This window comes from Phodopus roborovskii, unplaced genomic scaffold, assembly GCF_943737965.1.
Source record: "Phodopus roborovskii unplaced genomic scaffold, PHOROB, whole genome shotgun sequence".
Lineage (NCBI taxonomy): Eukaryota > Metazoa > Chordata > Mammalia > Rodentia > Cricetidae > Phodopus > Phodopus roborovskii.
The window spans coordinates 11,140,496-11,154,104 of NW_026125295.1; the positions used below are offsets into that span (position 1 = coordinate 11,140,496).

A 13,609-nucleotide genomic window follows, 5' to 3' on the forward strand; every position below is an offset into this window, starting at 1 on the left:
ATTAGCCAACTGCTCGGGGAGCAGGACCTATGCGTGCTGCTTTTGAACTGTGCGAGCTTGAGCGTTTTGCTACATTTTTTTGCTCTGCTATGGGGACTGGATGACGTGGTCTTTTGATCAGGTTTCTTTTCCTAGGTTGTGAGCTTCACATTCCTGCTGTTGACCAGAAGGACATTTCCATCTCTGAGAAGGACAGAGGTTCAGGCAGAGTCTTCAGATGGTGTGTGTATGCGCGCACGTGTAGGTTAATTGGGACAGAATCTTCTTTAGACTCTGTGTGTGCATACGCACATAGAAAAGAGGAACAAGTTTGTGTGTTGGCACACTTCAGAGTTTTTCCCCTTCTGCTTGCAGTGGCAATGGAGCCACGTGGTAGGCAGGGGAGGTGTGAAATGCATGTGTGCACAGTGCCCTGACAGATTTGCTTACATTCATGAAGTCGCACAGGGTGTGGGGTTCCCTTTGAGGTTTGTGCTGTGTTTATTTTGGCCCTCTCTGGACCAGGTTCAGGTCACTGACTGGTTGAGACTTCCCTAAAGTACCAGATGCCACCTCTCTAACTTTTCTAGTTCCTTGAAGTGTCCTTTAGATGGCTGACATCCCATAGTGAGGTTACTGTGTTCCCAAGAGACTTAGGGACCAGCCAAGAGTCTTACAGTGAAAATGGGCGGCAGAGATGGGGTGAAGTGGAGAGAAATTGAAGCCCTCCCCTTTCCATCGCTTTCAAAGCCTCCCAACGGTCCAGGCCAGGTTCCTGAGACTATGTGTATAGGTTGGCTATCCAGAAATAGACGTGCAGCAGAAAGTAATTTCTGAAGACGGGGGTGGGGGTTGAGGGGGGAGGAATGGCTCAAGATGTGGGGTAATGACAGAGGAGAAAGAAGAAGGAAGCTGCAGGCAGCTTAGGCACTCACACAGGGTGAGGGTAGGGTAGTTTTCGCCTGCCTGGTGCCTTGGAGAGCCCTGAAGAGCCCCAGAGATAAGCTCACCAAATCCTACACAGGTTGGAATGAAGCAGTGCGACGTGTCAGTGCGACGTGTCAGTGCGACGTGTTGGCCAGCACATGTGGTCCTCTCTGAGGAGACATTCCTGCTGCACCAAGTCAGGCTTGGAGCTGTTTGTGGGAATGCAGAATCTCACAAGCATCTGCTCTGAGCCTCTGTTTTCCCATAAGCAAATCGAGCATCTGGTTGTAGTGAAAACAGGGTTGGCTGGTGTAGGTCTGAGCGCTCTAGCATGGGGGACTGAGGACCCGCGGCTGTTAAGCATATCACAAGGTGACGTGTACAAGCCAAGGTGTGCTTTAAGCATGAGATATTAGAGATCTGGTGGAGTTTGAGGATTTGGTGGGGACAAAGAAAAGTTGTTAGCGTTTCTATGTGAGCTGGGTGTGGTGGCTCATACCTGTGATCCCAGAACTTTGGAGATAGAAGAGGGATGACACTAGAGTTCAAGGTCAGTTTAGGTTACACAATCTGTTGTCAGATCACATGTGTTCTGTTGAAACGAGACTCTTGGACATGACAGGCTAAGCAAAATGTTATTCAAAATAGCTTCACTTGTTTTTATTCTTTAAAGTATGGCTGTTTGTGAATGTGAGCGCACTCCTGGCTTTCCTCACTCTCTTGGAAGCAGACTATGGTAGGCAGGGGTATGGGTCCCTTTCTGTTTAAGATACGTTTCTGTGTTCTGAAAAGTACCAGACCATCATCATTAGTTATCCCAGCTCAAAGACGGTGCCAGCTGATGTGTTCAGAGGCACGGACTTTTAAAGATTTTGCGGTTGCCACCCACCTGAGGCAAGGATTGGGGGAGTTCAGCTGCTTCCCTGCAGTGTATTCCCTGGGAAAAGGCACAGGGGGGTCGGAAGCCACAGCCTGCTCATCAAATATCTCTTCTGTTTAGTGAGTGAAGGCAGAGCACCTAAGACTGTGCATCCCACGGTTCAGGTATGTCAAAGCTGGCACTTCCTGTCCCGAAAAGAGGGTGGTTTGGGAATCGGCTCACTAGAGGCTGTGGGGGAACAGTCTGCCTGTCTATGCTCTGGCCTGTTGGGGAGGGAAGGTGGCAGGTAGCCAGGCTGGGGCACAGGCCTGACGGAGCTGGGGCTGTGCTCTCAGGTGGCAAGGGTTTAACAGAGGCCCCTTGTTGGCTAGCCAGAGGTCAGTGTGAGACACTGAAATGGCCGGAGCTGGCAGCAACCCCTCTTCTGCTTGGGGGCCATGACTGCAGTTCTTTGTTTGACCCATTCCTGGGGGTTGGTATGTGTTGTGTGTAAAAGACAGCTCTGCCCAAGTTCATAGCCACAGAGCAAAGAGATAAAGGTGAGTGTAGGAGGAATGGAGATAGTGCTTTGGGAGGTCTACGTATGTATGCATGATGTATGTATGTATGATGTATGTATGTATGTATGACATATGTATGTATGTATCTCTATAATCCATCCATCCATCCATCCATCCATCCATGTGTCTGCCTCTCATCTAGAAAAGGGATTTATTAGAGTGGCCTACAGGCTGTAGTCCAGCCAGTCCAACAATGGCTGTCTACCCAAGGAAGGTCCATGAATCCAGTAGCTGTTTAGTCCATGAGGTCGGATGTCTCAGCTAGTCTTCCGTACAGGCTGGAACTCCCAAATCAGTAGGCTCTAATGCCGGTGAAGGAATGCACTTTCTGTCAGAAGAAGGTGTGGACCAGATTAGAAAGAACTGGGTTAGAAGCGTGTCTTTCCTCTTCGGATGATTTAATTAAGAAAAAATCCCTCACAGGTATGCCCAGCCATTTGGGTTTTAGTCACTTCCAGATACAGTCAGGATGACAACCAACAATAGCCATCACATCAGGCTTAGGCAGCAAGCATTTTACTCCATGGCCCATCCTGCTGGCCCCCATGTAGAAGTTCCGCTTGTTCTGAACCTTGATGTAAAAGAATTCATGTCATGTTTACACGTGGTTCGATGCTAACAAATCAGTACTATATATTAGATTGGGTATTTACCATATAGCACAGGTCAGGGTGAAGCAAAGCTAGTGGCCTATTAAAGTTTTAGACAGAGAGACGTTAGACTGGAGAGATTTCTCAGCAGTTTTGAGTGTTTCTTGCTCTTGCAGAGGACCCAGCTTTGGTTCCTAACATCCATGTTAAGTAGCTTACAACTTCCTGTAAGTCCAGTTACAGGGGATCCCACCTTTTCTAACCCAAGGGCCCCTACACTCACACACACACACACACACACACACACACACACACACACACACACGTACCCACACATGCAATTAAAATAATAAATCTTTAAAAATCAGTGGTTCTGAACCTGCGGGTTGCAATCCCTCTGGTGTTGAGTGACCCCTGCACAGGGATCATCTATCAGATAGCCTGCATATAAGATGCATTACCGTTCAAAGCAGTAGCAAAATTATAGTTGTGAAGTAAGTAGCAATGAAAATAGCTTTGTGGTTGTGGGTCTCCACAACGTTGGAACTGTGTTAAAGGTTCACGGCATCGGGAAGGTTTGAGAACCCCTGCCTTAGACAAAGAGACATGTAGGTAAAAGAGAGTGCATGCTCTCAAAACATGGCTGTCAGCTGCTTGGGAGAGCATCACACTCAGGTGTCTTTACAATGGCTGTATGTATGGCTCTGAGGCTTTGTAAATTAAATTGTTCAAAGTGTCCAATTGCAACACAGTTTAGAGATTAAGCAAAGCTTAGCATTTGAGTAAAGTTTAAAAAAATAAATAAAAACATATGAACCGGCTTACTTATTTCTCTTAAAGAATTTCCGTTTTATAGGGCCAGCTAGACAGCTCAGTGGGTAAAAGTGCTTGCTTTCAAGCCCACAGACCCAGGTTTGATCCCTGGGACCCACATGATAGAAGGAGAAAGCCGTCTTCTGCAAGTTTTCCTCTGGAGTCCACATACGTGGCACACATGCCACATAATCCACATAAGTAAATGGAAAACAATGATTTCCTTTATAAATAAAATTGAAAGGTGGCTTTATGAAGTGCATTTGAGGGTGAGAGAGGCGCGCTAACACAGTTAAATTGAGCGGCAAACATTCTAACCCTAAGTGAAATAGCTCATGTGTTGTTTTTGACATCCGTCTTTAGGAAAACATGCACCATCTCTGTAGAAGTTGTGAGCACACCGTGCCAGAAACGTGGATGCATCTATCTTTCCGCAAAGTGCAAATAAGTGTTTGCCAAATGTCCTGCTTTCCCTCCGTAGCTGGCACTAGCAAACACAGAGTCTTTCATTCCTTTTGGTTTTTTGAGACAGGGCTTCTCTGTGGCTTTGGAGGCTGTCCTGGAGCTAGCTCTTGTAGACCAGGCTGGTCTGGAACTCACAGAGATGCGCCTGCCTCTGCCTCCCGAGTGCTAGGACTAAAGGCCTGCGCCACCACTGCCTGACTCGTCGATTCCTTTAAATTACTAATATTAACTCTCAGATCACACACTTCACATAGTAATCCTCTCTCTCCATCCCCTCCCCCCACCCCCCTTTCCCCTGTGTGTGTGGGGGTCAGAAGACATTTTGTGTGGTTGGTTCCCTTCTCCCCGTTTATGTGGGTTCTGGGGATGGAGCTCAAGTCTTCACGCCTCCATTATTAGATTTCAGGTACTTTTACCCGCTGTGCCTGTTGCCAGCCCTTTGATGACAGATTTGGTTTTTGTTTTGTTACCTCTTTCCAGTTTTAAGCAGGGCAGTCTTAGTAAGCAATATTTCCCTAAAGGGGAAAAAAAAGCTTTAATGATTTGATTTGCCCTGAATTCTACTCTAGGTTACATATAAAACTGATCTGAAAGTCTCATTATTGGAGGCTGGGGGGGGGGATGGCTCAGTGGTTTAAGTGCTTGTCCCATGGCAAGTATAAGGATTGGAGTTTGGTTCTCCTGGGTAGGAGCGGTGGTGGTGTTCTGCCTTTAATTCCAGCTTTGGAGGATGGAGTCTGGAGCCCCAGAGCAAGACTAGCCATATGAGCAACCTCTGGATTTGATGAGAGACTTTATCTCAGTGAATACCCTGGAAGAGAGATGAAGGATGATTCCAGTATCAACCTTGGACCTCCACAGGCATGTGCACAGAAACTGGTCCAACTGGGGTCCAGGCAGCAGGACTCTTTGCTCTAAGAAGAAATTTAGACCCATGCTTGTTGTTAATGCAACCCTACCCCAGATTTGCAATCATGAATCTGCTTCTGTCTCTGTAAGTTTTTGGTTTGTTGTTGTTGAGACAGGGTTTTTTTCTCTGTAGCCATGGCATGGCCGTCCTGGAACTCGCTCTGTAGACCAGGCTGGCTTTCAGCTCACAGAGATCCACCTGCTTCTGCTTCCCAAGTGCTGGATTAAAGGCGTGCACTGCCACCACTGCCCAGCAGTCCTTGTAATTTTTTAAAGGTTTATCTTATTTTAAATTGTGTGTGTGTGTGCATGTGCATGCATGTGCATGCGTGTGTATACATGTGGCAAGCATGGCTCTTGCAGGCTTTGCCTTTCTTCCCCATTCCTTCTTCCTTGCAGAAAAACAAACAAGCAAACAAACAAACAAACTCCATTAGATTACATTTGCTAAAGCTATCCACCAAGGTCTGTTCCCTTATTTGGCCATTTCTTCCTCCTGAGGTTGATTACCAAGGTCCAGCTATCAAAGTATTAAAGTCCTGTTACGAGCAGTTTTCCCGCCAGCCTGGTCCCACAGCCACATCGGCCCCAAATAACACACAGAGACGCTGTGTTGGATATAAAGCTGTTGGCAATGGATCCCCTTGGCACAGGAGTTACAGGCTGCCAGATGTGGGTGATGCGGACAGAACCCTGGACCTCTACAAGAGCAGTGCATACTCTTACCTTCTGAGCTTCCTCTCCGGCCTTGTTGGCATTGTTTTTACGAGCATCTTGCATGTCTTTCCTCCTCAGGAAAAATTCAGTGAAATTATTGGATCACATAGAGTGAGTTTAAAAGAAAATAATACATCAAAATATCCTCCAGAAATGCTATTTATTCTTTTTGTTCCCTCAGGAGAGTGTGTGCAGCAGTTAAAGGGGTTGCCTTGCAGTGGGCTGTGAGAAGGCTTAGCAGAAGAAGTGAGGTGGAGTGTCTTAAACCCTTCTTCCTCTGAGGGCAAGAAAGCATGGTCAGCGGCCAGAGAGCAAGGGACACATTCACAGTGATTGAGAAGTTGCCCCCGAACTTCCTTCCCCACTGAGTGAAATGAGGCCTTTGCTGCATTTGAGGACATCTGAAGAAAGCAGGCTGGTGCAATGGCTATAGCCCCAAGTGGCCTTAAATACTTCCTTTGTGGGTTAGTGATGGCCTCACCAGTTGACTCAGGGACTGAGCTCATGGGAGAGGGTAGAAGCCGGGACGCCCATAGAATCAGGCAATGCTGTATTGTGTTGTCTGCATGTTCAGAGGATCCGCTGGTAAACTTTGACTTTGGACTCTCTGGGGGTGGTATTGGGCATCACCTGAACAGCTGGCCTGGAGAGGAGGTGATGTGCTCATTGTATAAGGTAGACATCCAACGCTGGCTGCCTCTAGGGATACATCATAACCTTTAGTGTGGCAGGGAAGGAGCGTTGGTAGGATCGTTGGTCAAGCCTTGATCCAGTGGTGTGGCCCATTCATAGAACATGTTGATGTCCGGGACTTCCCAGAGCTGCCCAGGACCACAGGCTACAACTTTTAGCTGAGAACAAGCTTTGTGCAAATTCACTCTGGGCTTTGTACCCTAGCCTAGCATTCTTATATCCCATCTGTCTTAGTCAGTGTCCTGTTGATGTGGAAAGCCGCCATGGCCACAGCAACTCTAATGGAAGAAAGCATGTGATTGGGCTGGCTTACACTTCAGAGGTTTAGTTCGTTATTATTACGGTGGGAAGCATGGGGGTATACAAGCACATAGGGTGCGCTGTCTCCAGGATCTGAGAGTTCAGCGCTGATCAACAGGCAGCAGGAAGAGAGAAGACCACTGGGCCTGGCTTGGGCCTTTGAAACCCCAAAGCCCCACCTCTTCCTCCAACAAGGCCACACTCCCTAGTCCCCCTCCAGCTGTATCACTCCCCAAGGACCAAACATTCAAACATGCGAACCTATGGGGGGCATTCCTATTCAAAGCACCACACCATTCTTGACTGGCTGCCCTGACCTCCACGTCATCTCCCTTTTTAGCACACAGTAGGGTTCATGGCTGTGTGATATCCAGTGGTGGGAGCAGAGAGTACAGCTCCAAGGGATTGCCCTTCCTTGGTGACCGAGAAGTCAAGGTGTGACAGACTGATGAACTGTACTGAGAACACCTCGGCGGTTTTTCTTTTCTTTCCTTTCTGTTTTTGTTTTGTTTTGTTTTTGCTTGTTTGCTCGCTTGCTTGTTTGGGAGACGGTCTCACTGTGTAGTCTAGCTCAGGCTGGCTTTGAGCTCAAGATTCTCTGCCTTGGCTTCTCCTGGCGGTATCCTCTCACTTAAAGCCTTTCCACCGGACTGGGCCAAGGGAACTGAAATTTCAGGGTCCACTTAAGCCAGCGATGGACAGAGAAGAGGTGAGAATTCTATTCTAGGTCAACTTGCTAAGGCTGCATGCAGCCTTGCTGTAGCTTCCAACTTCACAGAGAGTTGGGAGCATAGCAGGGCCAGCCCGGACTCTGGCTTTGAGAGTGGGGGAAATAAGTTACTCTCAGCTTGAAGCAACTGCTTCCACAAGGAATGCTGAAGACCGGGCTGGGTTGAATCTGCATTTGGTCTGTTATACTGCGCTACTGGTGTTCAGCTATTCTCCCTGGAACTGGTTCGTGGGCTGAGACACTATGCTACTGTAAGCCATCTCTGTAACTTCTTTCTCAGTTATGTATTTAAGAAACATTTGTTGCGTGCTTGAGTATTTGTATGTATATCACATGTATGCAGGAGTCCAAGGAGATCAGAGATGAGATGTGTTATATCCCTTGGGACTGGATTTACAGATGGTTGTGAGCTGCCATGTGGGTGCTGGGAACAAAAGCCAGGTCCTCTGCAAGAGCAGTGCTGAGCCATCTCTCCAGCCTGTTAAGTATTTCTGAGGTTCCATTAAAAGCAATCAGGACAGCATCGCTACGTATGAAGAGAGTTAGGCTCTGGGGACCTGTATATCTCAGTGCTGGTATTAGTCAGGTTCCTATATATCTCAATACTGTTGTATTACTCAGGTTTCTTATTGCTGCAACAAGTGCATGAATCCTGCACACCAGAAGAGGGCAGCAGATCTCATTACAGATGGCTGTGAGCCACCATGTGGTTGCTGGGAATTGAACTCAGGTCCTCTGGAAGAGCAGGCAGTGCTCTTAACCTCTGAGCCAGCTCTCTCTCCTTTTCACTCACCTGGACTCCAGCCTATATATGGGATGATGCTGTCCACAGTTAAGAGTGAAGCTTCTCGCCTCAGTTTACCTACAGACACATTCAGGTCTTGTCACACTGACAATATTAATCATCACAACCACTAACTTGGAGCCCAAATGTGGCATCAGCAATTATAACATTAGTTTCCTTAATGGAAGAACATTTTGTTTACTTCTGGTGAGTTGAGAGGCTCTGTGGGAAGCCTGTGACATTGCTTTAGCCTCTCAAAAGGCATGATGATATAACAAATCAAAACATTGGTGTCTTTCTTTGCTTGACACTCACTTTTTCTTCTCCATCACATGGAAACTTTGATCTACTAACGGCCCGAGGCCCTAGCCACCAACTGTAGCCTCTCCCATGGGAGGTGCATGAAGGTTGAAGCAGGGTGGGGGGTCCCTGTGATGCAGAGGTTCAGCGAGTGGATTTCCCACAGAAGACCTAGGCCTCATCAGTCAGTGACAGTTGTGTAGCCTCCTAGGAAAGCATCATCCTCTGGAGTCTTGGTTAAACGATAAATCCTATTGCTAAGATCCTGAGGAAAATAAACCAAAACGATGTTAATGTCTACAAACTGAACTAATGCTCTTCCAACAGCCTATTCGGTGCTGATGATCCCGGGAAGCAGAGGCCTGGGCACACGTTTTGTTCAGGGTTCCTCCAAGTCCAAGGTGCCATGAGGAGAAACATGGGCTTGGGTTCCTCCTTAAAGCCTCAGCATGAACCAAAGAGATTTACTGGAGTTGTGTATGGGAGTATTGGTGAGGGGTCACTTGCTGGAGTAAAAATGACCCACAGACAGCAGCATCACCAAAGCCACCCCAGCATGGGTGACAGCTCACAAAGCTTGGGACCTGGAGGGCAAACTGCACAGCCTAAGGCAGCTCAGCAGGGATAGCATCCTCTCCAGCTGCCTCAGTTGGTCTAAACCTCTTCCAGGCAGCTGGTCTTGCCTAAGAGCCTTCTTCGCAGCTAGCTCGTCTTGTCTGAGAGTATTTACAGCGCCTGTGGCTTACTCTGGCAGGGAGGGGAAAGGGGCCCAGGGAATCTGGTCAGTTTCAGGAACTTCCTGAAGCTATTTTGAGTTGTTTGTCTTCCTAATTAAGGAGTTTCCTTACAGGATGGTATGTTTCAATCTTGCAGGAAACTTACACAACAACCTCTTCTTATCCCTTACTTCCTCAACCCTTATGAAGCCTGTACAGTGGACCGGAAAAGTCACAGATGTTGAGTGAGCCTGACTCTGGAGCTTTCTGCTTCATCTTTGTCAAGTGATGACTGTAACTGGGTGTCAGCTTGCTATCGAATACGTACTTAACAATAACTTTAAATATATATTTAATAATGTTATTAAAAAGTAGTGCAGAGCTTGGCACAAGTTTAATGGATACTCGTTCAGAGGCTGGAACACCAGAGGCTGCATTGATCTTTGGCCTAAAAGAGCCCAAAATTTAAAAAAAGAAAATAAACAGATGAAGCATAGGAACCAAAGGTTTTCATGAGACTCGGGCACAACAGTAGTTGCTAGAGGAATGCAGCTGGAAGCCACCATGAGGTTACACCATACACCTGTTAGAATGGATGGCATTAAAAGTTGTCTGTACCAAGTCTTGCCAAGTATGTGGAGAAACTAAGTCTCCTAAACTGCTGGTGGAATGTCAGATGATCTCCCTTCTTCAGAAAAGAGTTGGGCAGGGACTGAGGATGTGGGTCAGTTGATAGAGCGCTTGCCTTGGATGCTGGAAGTCCTAAGAGGTCCCAGGCTCCATCCCCAGCGCACATAAACACACGATCTCAGTATGTAGACCACAGTGGAAGCAAGAGGTGAAGAAATGCAAAGTCACTCTTGAGTACATGTATAGTCTGAGGCTTGCCTGGGCTGCGTGAGACCTTGTTTATTTACTTATTTTAAAGGAAACGGTTGGACAGTTTCTTAGGAAGTTAAGTGTATACCAGCTGTGAGACCTGGGCTTTACTCCAGAGGAAAAGAGTCTATACAGAGATGCTTGCCCAAATGTTGATAGCAACAGTACGGGAAAGCCCCCAAGTAGGAATATATCTCTGTCGTCTACCCCTACCCCTGAATCCTACATGGCAACAAAGAAGAACAAAGAGAACTGTTGATATCCACCCGGACAAGAGTAAATCCAAGATAATTACGCCGTGACAGAAACCAGATAAAGAGGTATACAGTCCAGGTGCCACTTAAATAAACGCTTGACACAAACTAATCTGGGATGATAGTAAACAGAGCCATAGTTGCCCGGGGAAGGGAGCTCCAGAGTGGATTACAGAAGAGGGGAGGGCATGGGACTCACTGGGGTGGCAGATGGGCTTGCTTTCTTCATTGTGCTGACTCTGTAGGCATTTGTCAATGTCAGCATGTATCACATCACACTTTAAATGCAGACTGGCAAAGTGCTCAGTCTGGTGACCTGAAGTTCTATCCCTAGAACCCACACAATGAAAATAGAGAACAGAATCCCCAATGTTCTTCTCTGACTTCTGTGTGTGTGCCATGTTATGTACACACACACACACACACACACACACACAGAAATGACATACATGGGCAGTTCACTGAATGGCACACCTCACAAAAGCTGTTCTTATGCAGGGAAACTATGGTTCACACCTGTGAACACAGCACTCAGGAGGCCGAGACAGGAGTGTTGGTAAGAGTCTGGAGACTAGACTAGAGGGTAGCTAGTTTGCAGGGAAAGGCGCCTGCCTTTGCCTCTTGTCTCCTAAACGCTTATGCTCCACTCATTTTCCTCTTGGCTCGGTAAAAGCTGTTGACATTTCATTTCTTTTTGGGTGTTTGCTTAAATCTTGTGGCCTCAGGATCAACAGCTTGCTCTTTCCTCCAGGGTTGGCTGGATCCAATCACCTTTCTTCCTCATCCCATTGCAGTATCTGGAGAGCCTGTCTCCAAGCGACAGAGAAGTATTTATAGTTGAACGAATGCAGTCTGGAATACTGGGCAAAAGGAAAAGGACAGGGCTACACTGTCACTTGCAGAAGGGTGCATTTTTATGGGAAGGGCCTTGTGGTTGAAGTTTGGGGCAGAGATGGCCTTTGGGGTTTGTGTGGGGGCAACAAGGCAAAATGGGCGGTGGGCCAGGCTGGCAGTGTGAGGTCGGGGCATGGCTGTTCTTCGGCCTGAACCCTGAGCAGGACAGACGATGAAGGCGAGGAGGGAGTCCCATCTCTTCGTGAGGTGCTGCACACATAGAGTGAATAGCCACACAGAGATTAAATGGGCTCAGATTCCATATTTCAAACCTCCCAGCAGGCTGACCTTTCTAGAAATTGGCTTGTGGGGAGGGGGATAGTAGGGCCTTTTTTAAATGAAGGTCTCCATGCTAGGCACACTTCCCAGAGTGTGAATCCCAACTCAACTCGCTTTTCCCCCCACTTTTTCTCTCCAAGAGGAACTTTTCTATCCATTTGCCACTCATCCACACCAAATATTGTCCTACTGATGTGGCATTGCATGGCTGTTCTTTACTCCATGAACAACAGTTTGAACATGGAGTTTCCTTCCTTGTTTTGTGTCTGTGCTTGGCAGTCCACATGATGAGGAACGATGCTTGCAGCCCAAAGAAATGAATTGAGGAGAGTCAGGCAGGAGACCAGAGGCAGTAAGTAACAAGATAAGGCAGAATTAGGAGAGAGTGCTTTTGGGCGGGTTACAAAGAGTGGGTAAGGCCTTCTAAGTCCAGCTAATCCTGGGAGGTTGGTGGTCATCAGGGTCACCTTGGAAACGCCCTAAATCTTATGAGCAAGATTTGATGGCTGTGGCCTTTTTTCCCCCCTGAGCCTTAATGAGACAATTCACTTCTTGGGACTAGGCTGGTAGATGTAGGTAATATGTAATGTTTTCTCTTTGCTTGAGTGGTTGCTATCTGGACATTTTATAAAGAGTGTAGTGGGTTAGACTTTTTGGTAGTAATTAGTTTGTTGATTTAAAATAGAAAATCTGGCTGGACATAGTGTCACACGCCTTTTATCCCACAGCATGTGTAAAGCACAGGCAGGCTGGTTTCTGTGAGTTCGAGGCCAGCCTCGTCTACACAGTGAGTAAGTTCCAAGAGAGCCAAAGCTACATAGTAAGACCCTGTCTCGAGGAAAAGACCGAACTCTGAGGCAGAAGCAAGTAGATCTCTGAGAGTTCAAGGTCAACCTGGTATACATAATGAATTCCAGGATAGCCAGGGATGCATAGAGAGCTTTATCTCAATCAATCAATCAATCAATCAATCAATCAGTCAAAATAGGAACTCTGAAATAATACAATAAGTTGGTTATCATCGGCTGAGTGCTGGGGAGAGCTCTGAAACACATACGTATAATTCACATAAAATTAAAACTTTAGCCAGTCATGTTGCCACATACCTGTAATCCCAGTACTCAGGAGCCTGGGGTAGGAGGACTGTTATGAGTTTAAAGCCATTGTGAGCTATATAATGAATTCTAGACCAGGCCGGGCTACAGAGTAAGAACCTATTTCATCAATATACTTAAACATATTCAAACACTTTTGAGGTTGGATTTTTTCCTCCCGAGCTATGTTATAGTCATGGTGTGGTTAGGATTTGGTTTTCCAAATGGTGGGAGCCTTTGAAAGCTCTGGGCAGGTGTAGGGGCAGTGTGTGTGTGTGTGTGTGTGTGTGTGTGTGTGTGTGCCTTTGTGGAGGGTGTTGATGGTGGCTGTTTTCTGTTTTTGTAAGGACTGAGCACCGAGACACCCATGGGTGCGATATTGTGGCAGGGGGCAGTATTTCTGTTTTGTTGGTTGGCTTTTCATGGTTTTCTAACCCCAGGTTCTCTCCTGACTTGGTGTTGTCCTCTTGCCTCGCAGGAGCCTGTGTGAAATGCAGCAAAGGCGTGTTTGGAGCCGGCCAGGCCTGTCAGGCCATGGGGGACCTCTACCACGATGCATGCTTCACCTGCGCAGCCTGCAGTAAGTGTGGGGTGGGGGGTGGAAGGCGGAGCTGGGACAGAGGGTGGGGGTGGGACCCACAGCTTCCGGCACATGCAGGCAGTGTGGCTCCAGCACGGAGTCACGCCCCGCCTGGACAGTATCCTTCAGAGCAAGGGTTCTCTACCCCTAATACAAGGATAGCGAAGTAAGGTGACTTACCTCTAAGTGTTTAAGATGGTGATGGTAAGTTGGGTGGCTCCAAACCCATCCTTAGTAACACTAGGTTTGTAATGTGCAGTGGAGGT

General features: G+C 47.3%; 1 protein-coding gene across 2 annotated transcripts in view; it reads left to right on the forward strand.

Moving 5' to 3' along the window:
* Limd1 (LIM domain containing 1) overlaps positions 1-13,609 on the forward strand; it is a 46,292-nt gene that overhangs the window by 10,086 nt on the left and 22,597 nt on the right. For both annotated transcript variants that reach the window (XM_051203033.1, XM_051203024.1), the window contains exon 2: positions 13,242-13,343. In XM_051203033.1, coding sequence (XP_051058990.1) covers positions 13,242-13,343 — 102 coding nt within the window. The remainder of the gene's footprint in view (positions 1-13,241; positions 13,344-13,609) is intronic.